Here is a 15,693-nt window from a genome sequence, read left to right on the forward strand (position 1 = left end):
CATCAGCAGACCCCATGGGACCACCGCTGGTGACGTCACTGCCCAACATGGCCGCCGCTTGTGACATCACGACTCAAGATGGGTACCGCTTATGACGTCACTGCTCAAGATGGCTGCCGCTTGTGACATCAGTAGTCAACATGGCTGCCCTTTATGACGTCACACCCCAAGATGGCCGCTGCTCGTGACATCACGACTTGAGACGGCCACCAGTTATGACATCATGACTCGAGACAGGTCCCGCTTATGACATCACTAATCAAGATGGCCGCCGCTTATGACATCAGCACTCGACACGGCCGCCCTTTATGACGTCACACCCAAAGAAGGCCACCAATTATGACATCACTGCTCAAGATGGCCGCCCCTTATGACGTCAGCACACTCAACAGCCGCCCTTTATGACGTCACACCCCAAGACGGCAACCCCTTATGACGTCACTGCTCGAGACGGCCGCCACTTATGACATCACCACTTGAAATGGGTACCGCTTATGACGTCACTAATCAAGATGGCCGCTGCTTATGACATCAGCACTTGACACGGCCGCCCTTTATGATGTCACAACGCCAAGATGGCCGCCGCTTATGACATCAGCACTCGACACGGCCACTCTTTATGACATCACAACGCTAAGATGGCCGCCGCTTATGACATCAGCACTCGACACGGCTGCTTTTTATGACGTCATGCCCAAAGGTGGCCACCAATTATGACGTCACACCCCAAGATGGCCACTGCTTATGACGTCACAACCCCAAGGCAGCCGCCGCTTATGACATCAGCACTCGCCACGGCCGCCCTTTATGACGTCACAACCCCAAGGCGGCCGCCGCTTATGACGTCACTGCTCGACACGGCCGCCGCTTATGACGTCACCTCCTCCTCCTCTCCCCTCCCCTTCTTCCCCCCCCCCCCCCCTCCCCCCCCCCCCCCCCCCCCCCCCCCTCCCAAATAGCCGCCGCCATCTTGGCTCCTCCCCCCCCCCCCCCCCTCGACGTGGGATGTGGGGGATGGGGGATGTGGGGGGGGGGAGGGGCGCCTGAACCCCAGCACCACTTCCGGGTCACGTCTTTGCCTTGCGGCCCCTCCCCCCCGCCCCTCCCCCTTCCGCGCAGCGCCGCGGGGGTTGGGTCCTGCGGGGGGGCTCCGCGCGGCGGCGCTTGGGTGGGGGGAGGGGCTGAGGAGCGGGTGGGGGAGGGGCGGAGGAGCCGTTTCCCCCCTCCCCCTCTTTTCTTTGCCCCTCCCCCCGCTTCCGGTGCCGCCTCCCCGGTTCCCGTTCGAGGGGGGCCAAAAGCGGGGCCGAGGGGTGGCGGCGGGTGCTGCGCGGTGGGGGAGGGGCGGCGGTGGGGGAGGGGCTTGGAGGAAGGGGGGGGGAGGGGCTCGGAGAAGGCGGGGACCGCTTGGGGGGGCGGCCGCGGCGGCGCTTGGGGGGGAAGGGCGAAGGGGAGGGACCGGAAGTGACGGGAGCGGAAGTGGAGCGGGAGGGGCGGCCCCGGCGGCGACGGCGCTTGGGGGGGTGGGGGTCGGGGTGGGCGGGGCCGGGGTGACGTCGTCGTCGGGAGGCCACGCCCCTCCGCTTAGGGGGGCGGCCCCGGCGGCGCTTGGGGGGGTGGGGAGGGGGGGAGGGGTCAAGGGAAGGGGCGGGGCGACGGCGGCGGCGGCGGGGGGAGGAGGAGGAAGGGGGGGGGTGGTGGCGGGAAAGGGGCGGAAGGGGCGGGGCTTCGAGGACGGTCACGAGGCGACCCGGAAGTTGCCTCAGGACCTTGGCGGCGGGGCCGGGCCCGCGGCTCTGACGTATCTCGACGTCAGCGCTGCGGCGGCGGCGGGGGGCGGGGCGAGGGGGTGACGTCACGGGGGGAGGGGGAGGGGAAGGAGGGGGAGGGAGGGGGAGGAGCATCCGGTAACGGCGCTGCCGGTGGGGGAGGGGAGGGAGGCGCTGAGGGGGGAGGGGGTGGGGGGGAGGGCTGTGACGTCACTTCCGCCTCGGCGGGAGGGGGGGGAGGGGGAGGGGGGGAAGGGGGCGGGGGAGGGGGGGAGGGAGGGGGCGGGGTGGCGGGCGGTGACGTCACCGCGGGCGCGTCCCCGTCGGGGGCGGGGGAAGGAGGGGCGTGGCCGGGCGTGGCCGGCGGTGACGTCACCGGGGCGCGCGCCCCGCGCAGGCGCAGACTGGCGCGGGTCCGCTCGGCCCCGGGGGGAGGGGCGAGGGAAGGGGGGGGAGGGGGGAGGGAAGGGGGAAGGGAAGGGGGAGGGGCCCGAGGCCTGCGGGGCTTCCGGGTCACGCCCCCTCCGTCGTCGGCCACGCCCCCGCTGCTGGCTCCGCCCACTTCCGCCTTTGGCCCCGCCTTCTCTTCCTCTTCCTCCTCCTCCTCTTGGGGGGGCAACCGGAAGCGGCCCCCAACGCCCTTGGCCTGGTCGATGTCCTTCCGGGCCGCCTCCACTTGTTCCTATGGGGCAGGGAGCACGGATGTGGGGCTGGACCCATAGAGAGAACCCCTATGGGCGGGGACTGCCCCATAGATGAGAGCCGGCCCCATAGAGAGACACATACGGGAGTCCCTGCCCCATAGATGAGAGCCTGACCCATAGAGAGACACATACGGGAGTCCCTGCCCCATAGATGCGAGCCTGACCCATAGAGAGACACATACGGGAGTCCCTGCCCCATAGATGAGAGCCTGACCCATAGAGAGACACATATGGCAGTCCCTGCCCCATAGATGAGAGCCTGACCCATAGAGAGACACATACGGGAGTCCCTGCCCCATAGATGAGAGCCTGACCCATAGAGAGACACATACGGGAGTCCCTGCCCCATAGATGAGAGCCTGACCCATAGAGAGACACATATGGGAGTCCCTGCCCCATAGATGAGAGCCTGACCCATAGAGAGACACATATGGCAGTCCCTGCCCCATAGATGAGAGCCTGACCCATAGAGAGACACATATGGGTGTCCCTGCCCCACAGATGAGAGCCTGCCCCATAGAGAGACACATATGGGTGTCCCTGCCCCATAGATGAGAGCCTGACCCATAGAGGGGCCCATAGAGAGACACATATGGGAGTCTCTGCCCCATAGATGAGAGCCGGCCCCATAGAGAGACACATATGGGAGTCTCTGCCCCATAGATGAGAGCCTGCCCCATAGAGGGGCCCATAGAGAAGACCTGGCAACATAGAGGAACCCGTAGAGAGACACATATGGGAGTCCCTGCCCCATAGATGAGAGCCTGACCCATAGAGATACACATATGGGAGTCCCTGCCCCATAGATAAGAGCCTGCCCCATAGAGGGGCCCTGGCCGCATAGAGAGACCCCTAAGGGTGGGGCCTGCCCCATAGAGAGACACATAGGGGAGGCCCTGACCCATAGAGGGGCCCATAGGGGAGACCTGGACCCATAGATGAGGCAGTACCCCATAGAGAGACCCATAGGGGAACCCCTGACTCAAAGAAGGGCCCATAGAGGAGACCAGGACCCATAGCGGGGCACATAGGGGAGACCTGGGCCCATAGGGGAGACCCTGACCCATAGCGGGGCCCATAGAGGAGACCAGGACCCATAGCGGGGCACATAGGGGAGACCTGGGCCCATAGGGGAGACCCTGACCCATAGAGGAGACCAGGACCCATAGCGGGGGCCACAGGGGAGACTGGCGCCATAGAGAGACCCATAGAGGGGGCCCTGCCCCATAGAAGGGGCCATAGGGGAGACCTGGCCCTATAGAAAGACCCATAGGGGAGACTCTGACCCATAGATGAGACACTGCCCCAAAGAGGGGCCCATAGCGGAGACCCTGCCCCACAGACAGACCCCTAGGGGTTCCCCTGCCCCATAGCAAACCCTATGGGTCCAGCCCCACAGAAGCATCCCTATGGGTGCCCCAACCCCACAACAGCCCCTATTGGTCCAGCCCCATCGCAAGCCCCCTATGGGCTCCCCAAACCCCTACCCTATGCCTCCAGCCCCATAGCAAGCCCCCTATGGCCTCCCCCGCCCCATAGCAGCCCCTCTGGGTCCAGCCCCACACCTCGGCCTGCTTGAGCTCCTCGCGGCTCACGTCCTCCAGGGAGGCCTCCAGGAAGTTCATGGCGTAGCGCTCGATGGGGGTCAGCTGCCAAGGGGGCAGTGGGGTCACGCTATGGGGCACAGCCCCATAAGCAGGCCCCCGCCGGCCCCATGGAGCCCCATTGATCCCCATTGACTCCCATTGATCCCCCATTGACCCCCATTGAATTTCATTGACACCCATTGGCACCCATTGACTCCCATTGACCCCCATTGACTCCCATTAACCCCCATTGAACCCCATTGACCGCCATTGACTCCCATTGACCCCCATTGGCTCCCATTGACTTCCACTGACCCCATTGACTCCCATTGACCCCCATTGGCTCCCATTGACCCCCATTGATCCCCATTGACCCCATTGACTCCCATTGACCCCCATTGCCCCCCATTGACTCCCATTGACTTCCATTGACCCCATTGACTCCCATTGACCCTCATTGACTCCCATTGACCCTGTTGACTTCCATTAACCACCATTGACCCCCACTGACTCCCATTGACCCCCATTGATCCCTCATTGCCACCCAGTGACCCCCTTGATCCTCATTTAATCCCATTGACCGCCATTGACCCCCATTGACCGCCATTGACTCCCATTGACTTCCATTGACCCCATTGACCCCCACTGACCCCCATTGGCTCCCATTGACCCCGTTGACTTCCATTGACCCCCACTGACTCCCATTGACCCCCATTGACCCCCATTGATCCCTCATTGCCACCCACTGACCCCCTTGATCCTCACTGACTCCCATTCACCCCATTGACTCCCACTGACCGCCATTGATTTCCATTGACTCCCATTGACTCCCATTGACCCCCATTGATCCCCATTGATCCCCATTGACTCCCACTGCCCCCCATTGCCCCCTTACCTGCCCCACAAGGGCCGCGATCTCCTGCTCGGCCTTGGAGAGCTCCTCCTCCGGGCTCAGGCTCTCGCTGAACTCAGCCATGGCCGCCACGCGCTCGGCCCGGGCCTGCGATGCCGCCCGGATGTCCTCGGGGTCCTCTGCCCCACACAGGGCCTGGGGGGGGAGGCAATGGGGGTCAATGGGGCTCTAGGGGTCAATGCAGTTCTATGGGGGCAATGGGGGACAATTAGGGGCAATGGGGCTCTAGGGGGGCAACGGGGCTCTATGAGGTCAATGGGGTGCAATGGGGGTCAGTGGCGTGCAATGGGGGTCAATGGGGCTCTATGGGGTCAGTGGCATGCAATGGGGGGCAATGGGGCTCTATGGGGTCAGTGGGGGGCAATGGGGGGCAATGGGGCTCTATAGGGGTCAATGGGGTGCAATGGGGGGCAATTCGAGTCAATGGGGCTCTACGGGGTCAATGGGGGTCAATGGGGCTCTATGGGGTCAGTGGGGGGCAATGAGGCTCTATAGGGGTCAATAAGGTGCAATGGGGGGCAATTCGAGTCAATGGGGCTCTATGGGGTCAATGGGGCTCTATGGGGTCAGTGGGGGCAACGGGGGTCACTGGGGTGTAATGGGGTCAATGGGGGGCAAGGGGAGTCAATGGGGATCTATGGGCTCAATTGGGGGCAATGCAGTCATTGGGGCTCTATGGGGTCAGTGGGGGGCAATGGGGGTCAGTGGCGTGCAATGGGGTCAATGGGGCTCTATGGGGGTCAATGGGGTGCAATGGGGTGCAACTCGAGTCAATGGGGCTCTATGGGGTCAATGGAGGGCAATGGGGGACAATGGGGTTAACGGGCCTCTGTGGGGTGCAATGGGGCTCAGTGGGGCTCTATGAGGTCTATGAGGGTCAATGGGGCTCTATGTGGTGCAACGGGGGTCAATGGACCTCCATGGGGTCAATGGGGTGCAATGGGGCTCTATGGGGTCAATGGGGCTCTATGTGGTGCAATGGGGGTCAATGGGGTCCACACAATCAATGGGGCTCTATGGGGTCAATGGGGCTCTATGGAGGTCAATGGGGCTCCATGGGGGTCAATGGGGCTCCATGGGCGTCAATGGGGCTCCATGGGGGTCAATGGGGATCTATGGACTCAATGGAGCTCCATGGGGGTCAACGGGGCTCAATGGAGATCAATGGGCCTCCATGGGGTCAATGGGGCTCTATGGGGCTCAATGGGGCTCTATGTGGTGCAATGGGGGTCAATGGGGTCCACGCGATCAATGGGGCTCCATGGAGTCAACGGGGCTCAATGGAGGTCAATGGGGCTCTATAGACTCAATGGGGCTCCATAGGGTCAACAGGGCTCAATATAGGTCAATGGGGCTCCATGTGGGTCAACGGGGCTCCATGGGGGTCAATGGGGCTCCATGGAGTCAACGGGGCTCAATGGAGGTCAATGGGGCTCCATGGGGGTCAATGGGGCTCCATGGGGGTCAATGGGGCTCCATGGGGGTCAATGGGCCTCCATGGGGTCAATGGGGCTCCATGGGGTCAACAGGGGCTCTATGGACTCCATGGGGCTCAACGGAGGTCAACGGGGCTCCATGGGGTTCTATGGGTCTCTATGGGGCGCCGCCTCCCCACCTGCTCCAGGATGTGGGTCCGCCGCGTGGCCGCCGGGTCCTCGTCCTCCTCGGGACCCCCATCCCCATCGCGCTCCTTGTCCCGGCCCGGCTCCTCTGGGGCCATGTCAAAGAGCTCCCGGATGGTTTGCTATGGGGCAGAGGGGGGAGGTTGGGGGTCAGGAGTAAGGGGGGGGACACAATGGGGCCCCCCCCATGGATGTGGATCCATAGGGATGCTCTGGGATGCAGCTTGGGGATCACTTGGGTACCAGGATGCTCCAGGGACCCATAGGGATGCGGGACCATGGGGACCCCCTTGGGTACCACTTGGGTACCGGGATGCTCTGGATCCCTATGGACCAATAGGGATGCAGCTCCATGGCAACCCTTGGGTACCAGGATGCTCTGGATCCCAATGGACCAATAGGGATGCAGCTCCATGGCAACCCTTGGGTACCACTTGGGTACCAAGATGCTCTGGATCCCTATGGACCAATAGGGATGCAGCTCCATGGCAACCCCTGGGTACCAGGATGCTCTGGATCCCTACGGACCAATAGGGATGCAGCTCCATGGCAACCCTTGGGTACCGGGATGCTCTGGATCCCAATGGACCAATAGGGATGCAGCTCCATGGCAACCCTTGGGTACCAGGATGCTCTGGATCCCTATGGACAATAGGGATGCAGCTCCATGGCAACCCTTGGGTACCACTTGGGTACCACGATGCTCTGGGTCCCTATGGACCAATAGGGATGCAGCTCCATGGCAACCCTTGGGTACCACTTGGGTACCAAGATGCTCTGGATCCCTATGGACCAATAGGGATGCAGCTCCATGGCAACCCTTGGGTACCACTTGGGTACCGGGATGCTCCGTATCCCTACGGACCAATACGGATGCAGCTCCATGGCAACCCTTGGGTACCACTTGGGTACCGGGATGCTCCGTATCCCTACGGACCAATAGGGATGCAGCTCCCTCGGGATGCTGTGGTACCTGTTTGAAGTAGGCCGTGGTGAAGTTGCCCCCCTCGATGGCCATGTCCCCCAACATCCGTTTCTGATTGGCCTTCTTCAGGATGTTCTCCTCCACCGTGCGCTCGCTGATGAGCCTGGGGGGCAGCCGACCCATAGGGCCCCATAGCTCCCCATTGACTCATAGATCCCAAAGGACCCAGAGATCCCCATTGATCTATAAGGTCCCCATTGACCCAAAGGACCCCACTGACCCATAGAAATCCATGGAGCCATAGCTCCCCATAGCGACCCATAGCTCCCCCATAGACCCACAGCTCCCCATCGACCCATAGCTCCCCAATGACACACAGCCTCCCATGAACTCACAGCTCCCCATAGCCACCTCATTGACCATAGCTCCCCATGGACCCATAGGTCCCCATAGCCCCACAGCTCCCCATAGCCCCATATCCCCCCATAGCCGCATAGCTCCCCCATAGGATCCCAAAGTCCCAGAGATTTCCCATAATGCCATAGCTCCCCATAGACTTCCATTGACCTGTAACTCCCCATAGCCCCATAGCTCCCCATACTGCCCCATATCCCCATATTTCCCCATAGCTCCCCATACCTCCCCCATACCCCCATAGCTCCCATAGGCCCACAGCCCCTTAGGTCCCCATGGCCATTAAGAACCCATAGCTCCCCATAGCCCCGTAGCTCCCCAATACCCCCCACACGCCAATACCCCCACACCCCCCATACTCCCAAACACCCCACAGCTCAATACCCCCATACCCTCCCATAGCTCCCATAGCCCCATAGCTCCCCATGGCTATTAAGGACCCATAGCTCCCCATACCCCCCACACCCCCATACCCCCCCCACACCCCCCATACCCCACACCCCCCATATCCCCCATAACCCAATACCCCCACACCCCCTATAACCCCCATACCCCAATACCCCCCACACCCCCAATACCCCCACACCCCCTATAACCCAATACCCCCACACCCCCCATAACCCCCAAAACCCCCACACCCCCCATCTCCCCACACCCCCCATACCCCCCATACCCCCCATAACCCCCAATACCCCCACACCCCCCATCTCCCCACACCCCCCATACCCCCCATATCCCCCATATCCCCCCATACCCCCATACCCCCCATATCCCCCATATCCCCCATACCCCCCATATCCCCCATAATCCAATACCCCCACACCCCCCATACCCCCACACCCCCCATACCCCCCACACCCCCAATACCCCCACACCCCCCATAACCCCCAATACCCCCACACCCCCATCTCCCCACACCCCCCATACCCCAATACCCCCCATACCCCCCACACCCCCCATAACCCCCACACCCCCCACACCCCCATAACCCCATAACCCAATACCCCCACACCCCCCATATCCCCCATAACCCAATACCCCCACACCCCCACACCCCCCATATCCCCACACCCCCCATACCCCCCATAACCCAATACCCCCACACCCCCCATATCCCCACACCCCCCATACCCCCCATAACCCCCAATAACCCCACACCCCCCATTACCCCCACACCCCCCATATTCCCCATAACCCAATACCCCCACACTCCCACACCCCCCATATCCCCACACCCCCCATACCCCCCAATACCCCCACACCCCCCATAACCCAATACCCCCATACCCCCCCCACCCCCCATCTCCCCACAACCCCCCCCCCATCCATCCCCACCTATAGATGTGCACGTCCCTGGTCTGCCCGATGCGATGGCACCGATCCTGCGCCTGCGCGTCCATGGTTGGGTTCCAATCGCTGTCGTAGAAGACCACGGTGTCCGCCCCGGCCAGGTTCACCCCCACTCCCCCGCTCCGCGTCGAAAGGATGAAGCAGAAGATGCGCCGGTCCGCGTTGAAGCGCTCCATCAGGGCCTATGGGGGGGGAGGGGAGGGGAGGGGAGGGGGGGGAGGGTGCTGGTGGTATGAGGTTTCCCAATGGGATCTTAAAAGGGGGAGACTGGGGGGGGAAGGATGCTTTTTGGGGGGCAATTGGGGAGCAGGATGCTCCTTGGGGACAAGGATGCTCCTTGGGTACCAATTGGGGACAAGGATGCTTCTTGGGGGGCAATTGGGGAGCAGGATGCTCCTTGGGTACCAATTGGGGAGCAGGATGCTTTTTGGGGGGCAATTGGGGAGCAGGATGCTCCTTGGGGACAAGGATGCTCTTTGGGTACCAATTGGGGACAAGGATGCTTCTTGGGGGGCAATTGGGGAGCAGGATGCTCTAGGATGCTTCTTGGGGGCCAATTGGGGAGCAGGATGCTCCTTGGGGACCAATTGGGGACAAGGATGCTTTTTGGGGGGCAATTGGGGAGCAGGATGCTCCTTGGGGACCAATTGGGGAGCAGGATGCTCTAGGATGCTCCTTGGGGGCCAATTAGGGGCAAGGATGCTCCTTGGGGGCCAAATGGGGAGCAGGATGCTCCTTGGGTACCAATTGGGGACAAGGATGCTTTTTGGGGGGCAATTGGGGAGCAGGATGCTCCTTGGGTACCAATTGGGGACAAGGATGCTTCTTGGGGGTCAATTGGGGAGCAGGATGCTCCTTGGGGACAAGGATGCTCCTTGGGGGGCAATTGGGGACCATTTGGGTACCATTTGGGGAGCAGGATGCTCTAGGATGCTTCTTGGGGGTCAATTAGGGAGCAGGATGCTCTAGGATGATTCTTGGGGACCAATTGGGGAGCAGGATGCTCTAGGATGCTTCTTGGGGGTCAATTGGGGAGCAGGATGCTCTAGGATGCTCCTTGGGGGTCAATTGGGGAGCAGGATGCTCTAGGATGCTTCTTGGGGGTCAATTAGGGAGCAGGATGCTCTAGGATGCTCCTTGGGGACCAACTGGGGAGCAGGATGCTCTAGGATGCTCCTTGGGGGCCAATTGGGGAGCAGGATGCTCCTTGGGGATCAACTAGGGATCAGGATGCTCCTTGGGGACCAACTGGGGAGCAGGATGCTCCTTGGGGACAAGGATGCTCTTTGGGTACCATTTGGGGACCATTTGGGGAGCAGGATGCTCCTTGGGGACCAATTGGGGACAAGGATGCTTCTTGGGGGTCAATTGGGGAGCAGGATGCTCTAGGATGCTCCTTGGGGGCCAATTAGGGGCAAGGATGCTCCTTGGGGGCCAATTGGGGAGCACGATGCTTCTTGGGGGCCAATTGGGGAGCAGGATGCTCCTTGGGGACCAATTAGGGAGCAGGATGCTCCTTGGGGACCAATTAGGGGCAAGGATGCTCCTTGGGGACCATTTGGGGAGCAGGATGCTCTAGGATGCACCCTGGGGACCATTTGGGTACCATTTGGGGACCAGGATGCTCCTTGGGTACCACTTGGGTACCAGGATGCTCCGGATCCCTCTGGCCCCATCGGGATGCATCCCAATGGGGATGCTTGGGTACCAGGATGCTCCGGATCCCTCTGGTCCCATAGGGACGCATCCCAATGGGGATGCTTGGATACCACCTGGGTACAGGGATGCTCTGGATCCCTATGGACCAATAGGGATGCAGCTCCATGGCAACCCCTGGGTACCACCTGGGTACCAGGATGCTCCGGATCCCTATGGACCAATAGCAATGCAGCTCCATGGCAACCCCTGGGTACCACCTGGGTACAGGGATGCTCTGGATCCCTATGGACCAATAGGGATGCAGCTCCATGGCAACCCCTGGGTACCACCTGGGTACCAGGATGCTCCAGATCCCTCTGGCCCCATAGGGATGCATCCCAATGACGACCCTTGGGTACCACCTGGGTACCAGGATGCTCTGGATCCCTATGGACCAATAGGGATGCAGCTCCATGGCAACCCCTGGGTACCAGGATGCTCCGGATCCGTCTGACCCCATAGGGACGCATCCCAGTGGTGACCCTTGGGTACCACCTGGGTACCAGGATGCTCTGGATCCCTCTGGCCCCATAGGGATGCATCTCAATGGGGACCTTTAGGTACCACCTGGGTACCAGGATGCTCCGGATCCCTATGGACCAATAGGGATGCAGCTCCATGGCAACCCCTGGGTACCACCTGGGTACCAGGATGCTCCGGATCCCTATGGACCAATAGCAATGCAGCTCCATGGCAACCCCTGGGTACCACCTGGGTACAGGGATGCTCTGGATCCCTATGGACCAATAGGGATGCAGCTCCATGGCAACCCCTGGGTACCACCTGGGTACCAGGATGCTCCAGATCCCTCTGGCCCCATACGGATGCAGCTCCATGGCAACCCCTGGGTACCACCTGGGTACCAGGATGCTCCGGATCCCTCTGGCCCCATCGGGATGCATCCCAATGGGGATGCTTGGGTACCAGGATGCTCCAGATCCCTCTGGCCCCATAGGGATGCATCTCAATGGGGACCTTTAGGTACCACCTGGGTACCAGGATGCTCCGGATCCCTATGGACCAATAGGGATGCAGCTCCATGGCAACCCCTGGGTACCACCTGGGTACCAGGATGCTCCGGATCCCTATGGACCAATAGCTCCATGGCAACCCCTGGGTACCACCTGGGTACAGGGATGCTCTGGATCCTTATGGACCAATAGGGATGCAGCTCCATGGCAACCCCTGGGTACCAGGATGCTCCGGATCCGTCTGACCCCATAGGGACGCATCCCAGTGGTGACCCTTGGGTACCACTTGGGTACCAGGATGCTCCGGATCCCTCTGGCCCCATAGGGATGCACCTCAATGGGGACCCTTGGGTACCACTTGCGTACCAGGATGCTCCAGATCCTTATGGACCAATAGGGACGCATCCCAATGGGGATGCTTGGGTACCAGGATGCTCTACCCCCCCCCACGACCCCATCAGTTCCCAGTCCCACACCGATGCTCCTGCATCCCTCGAGGATGCTTTCCCATTCCCGTGATGCTGCCGCTCGCCCCCCCCCCCCCCCCCCCACGCTATGGGGCGCCCCCCAGGGGTACCTGGCGCTGCTCGACGCGGGTGCTGCCGTCCAGGCGCAGGTAGATGTGGCCGTGGTAGGTGAGGAAGCGCTCGAGGACGTCGAGCATCCTCGTCATCTGAGTGAAGATGAGCACCCGGTGGGCGCCCGCCTTGAGGCGTCGCAGCAGCACGTCCAGGGTCTGCAGCTTCCCTGCAGGGGAAGGGAGATAGGGGTCAGTGTGGGGCGGTGGGGGGGGGGGGGGGGGGGGGGGGGGGTGGGGCAGAAGGGGGGTTGCAGTGGGGTTGCAAGGGGGGAAAAATGGGGGAACAATGGGGACACAATGAGGGTAGCAATGGGGGATCAATGGGGGATCAATGGGGGATCAATGAAGGTAGCAATGAGGGATCAATGGGGGATCAATGAAAGTAGCAATGGGGGATCAATGGGGGATCAATGAAAGCAGCAATGGGGGATCAATGGGGGATCAATGAAAGTAGCAATGGGGGATCAATGGGGGATCAATGAAGGTAGCAATGAGGGATCAATGGGGTAGCAATGAGGGATCAATGGGGACATCAATGAGGGTAGCAATGGGGGATCAATGGGGTAGCAATGGGGGATCAATGGGGGATCAATGGGGTTGAATCAATGAGGGATCAATGGGGACATCAATGAAGGTAGCAATGGGGGATCAATGGGGAAGCAATGGGGGATCAATGAAGGTAGCAATGGGGGATCAATGGGGGATCAATAAGTGGAGCAATGGGGGATCAATGGGGGATCAATGAAGGTAGCAATGAGGGATCAATGGGGTAGCAATGAGGGATCAATGGGGACATCAATGAGGGTAGCAATGGGGGATCAATGGGGTAGCAATGGGGATCAATCCGGATCAATGGGGTTGAATCAATGAGGGATCAATGGGGACATCAATGAAGGTAGCAATGGGGGATCAATGGGGCAGCAATGGGGGATCAATGAAGGTAGCAATGGGGGATCAATGGGGGATCAATAAGTGGAGCAATGGGGGATCAATGGGGGATCAATGAAGGTAGCAATGAGGGATCAATGGGGTAGCAATGAGGGATCAATGGGGACATCAATGAGGGTAGCAATGGGGGATCAATGGGGTAGCAATGGGGTAGCAATGGGGGATCAATGGGGTTGAATCAATGAGGGATCAATGGGGACATCAATGAAGGTAGCAATGGGGGATCAATGGGGTAGCAATGAGGGCATCAATGAAGGTAGCAATGAGGGATCAATGGGGCAGCAATGGGGGATCAGTGGGGTAGCAATGGGGGATCAATGGGGTAGCAATGGGGGATCAATGGGGTTGAATCAATGAGGGATCAATGGGGACATCAATGAGGGTAGCAATGGGGGATCAATGGGGTAGCAATGGGGGATCAATGGGGCAGCAATGGGGGATCAATGAAGGTAGCAATGGGGGATCAATGGGGGATCAATGAAAGTAGCAATGAGGGATCAATGGGGGATCAATAAGAGCATCAATGAAGGTAGAAATGGGGGATCAATGGGGGCATCAATGAAGGTAGCAATTAGGGATCAATGGGGCAGCAACGGGGGATCAATGGGGGATCAATGAAGGTAGCAATGGGGTAGCAATGGGTACCAATGAGGGCATCAATGAAGGCAGCAATGGGGGATCAATGGGGCAACAATGGGGGATCAATGGGGCGGCAATAGGGGATCAGTGAAGGTAGCAATAAGGGATCAATGGGGCATCATTAAAGCATCGCCAAGAGCATCACCCCATCACCCCCTTATCCCATTGACCCCCATCACCCCATTGAACCCCATTACCCCATTGACCCCCATTACCCCATTAACCCCCATCACCCCATTGACCCCCATCACCCCACTGAACCCCATTACCCCATCACCCCATTGACCCCCATCACCCCACTGACCCCCAAAACCCCATTACCCCCATTACCCCATTGACCCCCATCACCCCCCTTACCCCACTGACCCCCAAAACCCCATTACCCCATTGACCCCCATTGACCCCCATCACCCCCCTTACCCCATTGACCCCTATCACCCCATTGATCCCCATCACCCCATTGACCTCCATCACCCCCATTACCCCATCACCCCCCTTACCCCCATTACCCCATTGACCCCCATCACCCCCCTTACCCCCATTACCCCATTGACCCCCATCACCCCATTGACCCCATCACCCCCATCACCCCATTGACCCCCATCACCCCATTACCCCATTGAACCCCATTGACCCCATCACCCCCACTACCCCATTGACCCCCATCACCCCATTGACCCCCATCACCCCCACTACCCCATCACCCCCATCACCATCACCCCATTGAACCCCATTACCCCATTGACCCCCATCACCCCATTACCCCATTGACCCCCATTACCCCATCACCCCCACTACCCCATTGACCCCCATCACCCCATTGACCCCCATCACCCCATTGCCCCCATCACCCCCATCACCCCATTGACCCCCATCACCCCATCGACCCCCATCACCCCATTGACCCCACCCCCATCACCGCCTTGACCCCCATCACCCCATTGCCCATCACCCCATTGCCCCCATCACCCCATTGCCCCCCATCACCCCATTGCCCCCATCACCCCATTTCCCCCCATCCCCCCATTGACCCCCATCACCCCATTGCCCCCCATCACCCCATTGCCCCCCATCACCCCATTGCCCCCATCACCCCATTGACCCCCATCACCCCATTGCCATCACCCCCATCACCCCATTGCCCCCCATCACCCCATTTCCCCCCATCACCCCATTGACCCCCATCACCCCATTGCCCCCATCACCCCATTTCCCCCCATCACCCCATTGACCCCCATCGCCCCCCATCTCCCCTTACCGCAATCATACTGCACCAGCCTCCGATCAGGGAAATGGGTGCCCCACGGCCGCAGCAACCGATGCAAGGTCTCCCTATGCTGAAGGGCATCCCCATAGCCCGCATCCGCCCCCCCCGCCCCATACGACGGCTCCCTATGGGAAGCTGGGGGGACGTCCCCCGTCGTCCCCCCCCCGTTGCCGTGGGGATGCTGTGGTGGGGCGGGGGGGGGGTCCCCGCTCAGGGCCAGCTCCTGGCACAGCCGCTGCTCCAGCAGCGCCCATTGGCGCAGCCGCCATGGGGGGGGGCGGGCGCTGTGTAGGGACAGCCCCCGAGCCTG

General features: G+C 60.9%; 1 protein-coding gene across 1 annotated transcript; it reads right to left on the reverse strand.

The window, feature by feature from the left end:
* Window positions 1–1,067: 1,067 nt before the first annotated feature.
* Window positions 1,068–15,486, reverse strand: LOC130592799 (helicase SRCAP-like; the record flags this gene model as incomplete). Its single annotated transcript, XM_057397374.1, has 9 exons — window positions 1,068–1,913; window positions 2,284–2,448; window positions 4,036–4,119; window positions 4,952–5,104; window positions 6,585–6,713; window positions 7,565–7,679; window positions 9,266–9,462; window positions 12,527–12,696; window positions 15,375–15,486. Coding segments are annotated over 9 exons (1,971 nt in total), but the record flags the coding sequence as incomplete, so codon positions are not given.
* Window positions 15,487–15,693: the final 207 nt, after the last annotated feature.

This window comes from Pezoporus wallicus, unplaced genomic scaffold, assembly GCF_028554395.1.
Source record: "Pezoporus wallicus isolate ANWC-B61680 ecotype Strahan unplaced genomic scaffold, APGP_CSIRO_Pwel_v1 contig_12793, whole genome shotgun sequence".
Classification (NCBI taxonomy): domain Eukaryota; kingdom Metazoa; phylum Chordata; class Aves; order Psittaciformes; family Psittacidae; genus Pezoporus; species Pezoporus wallicus.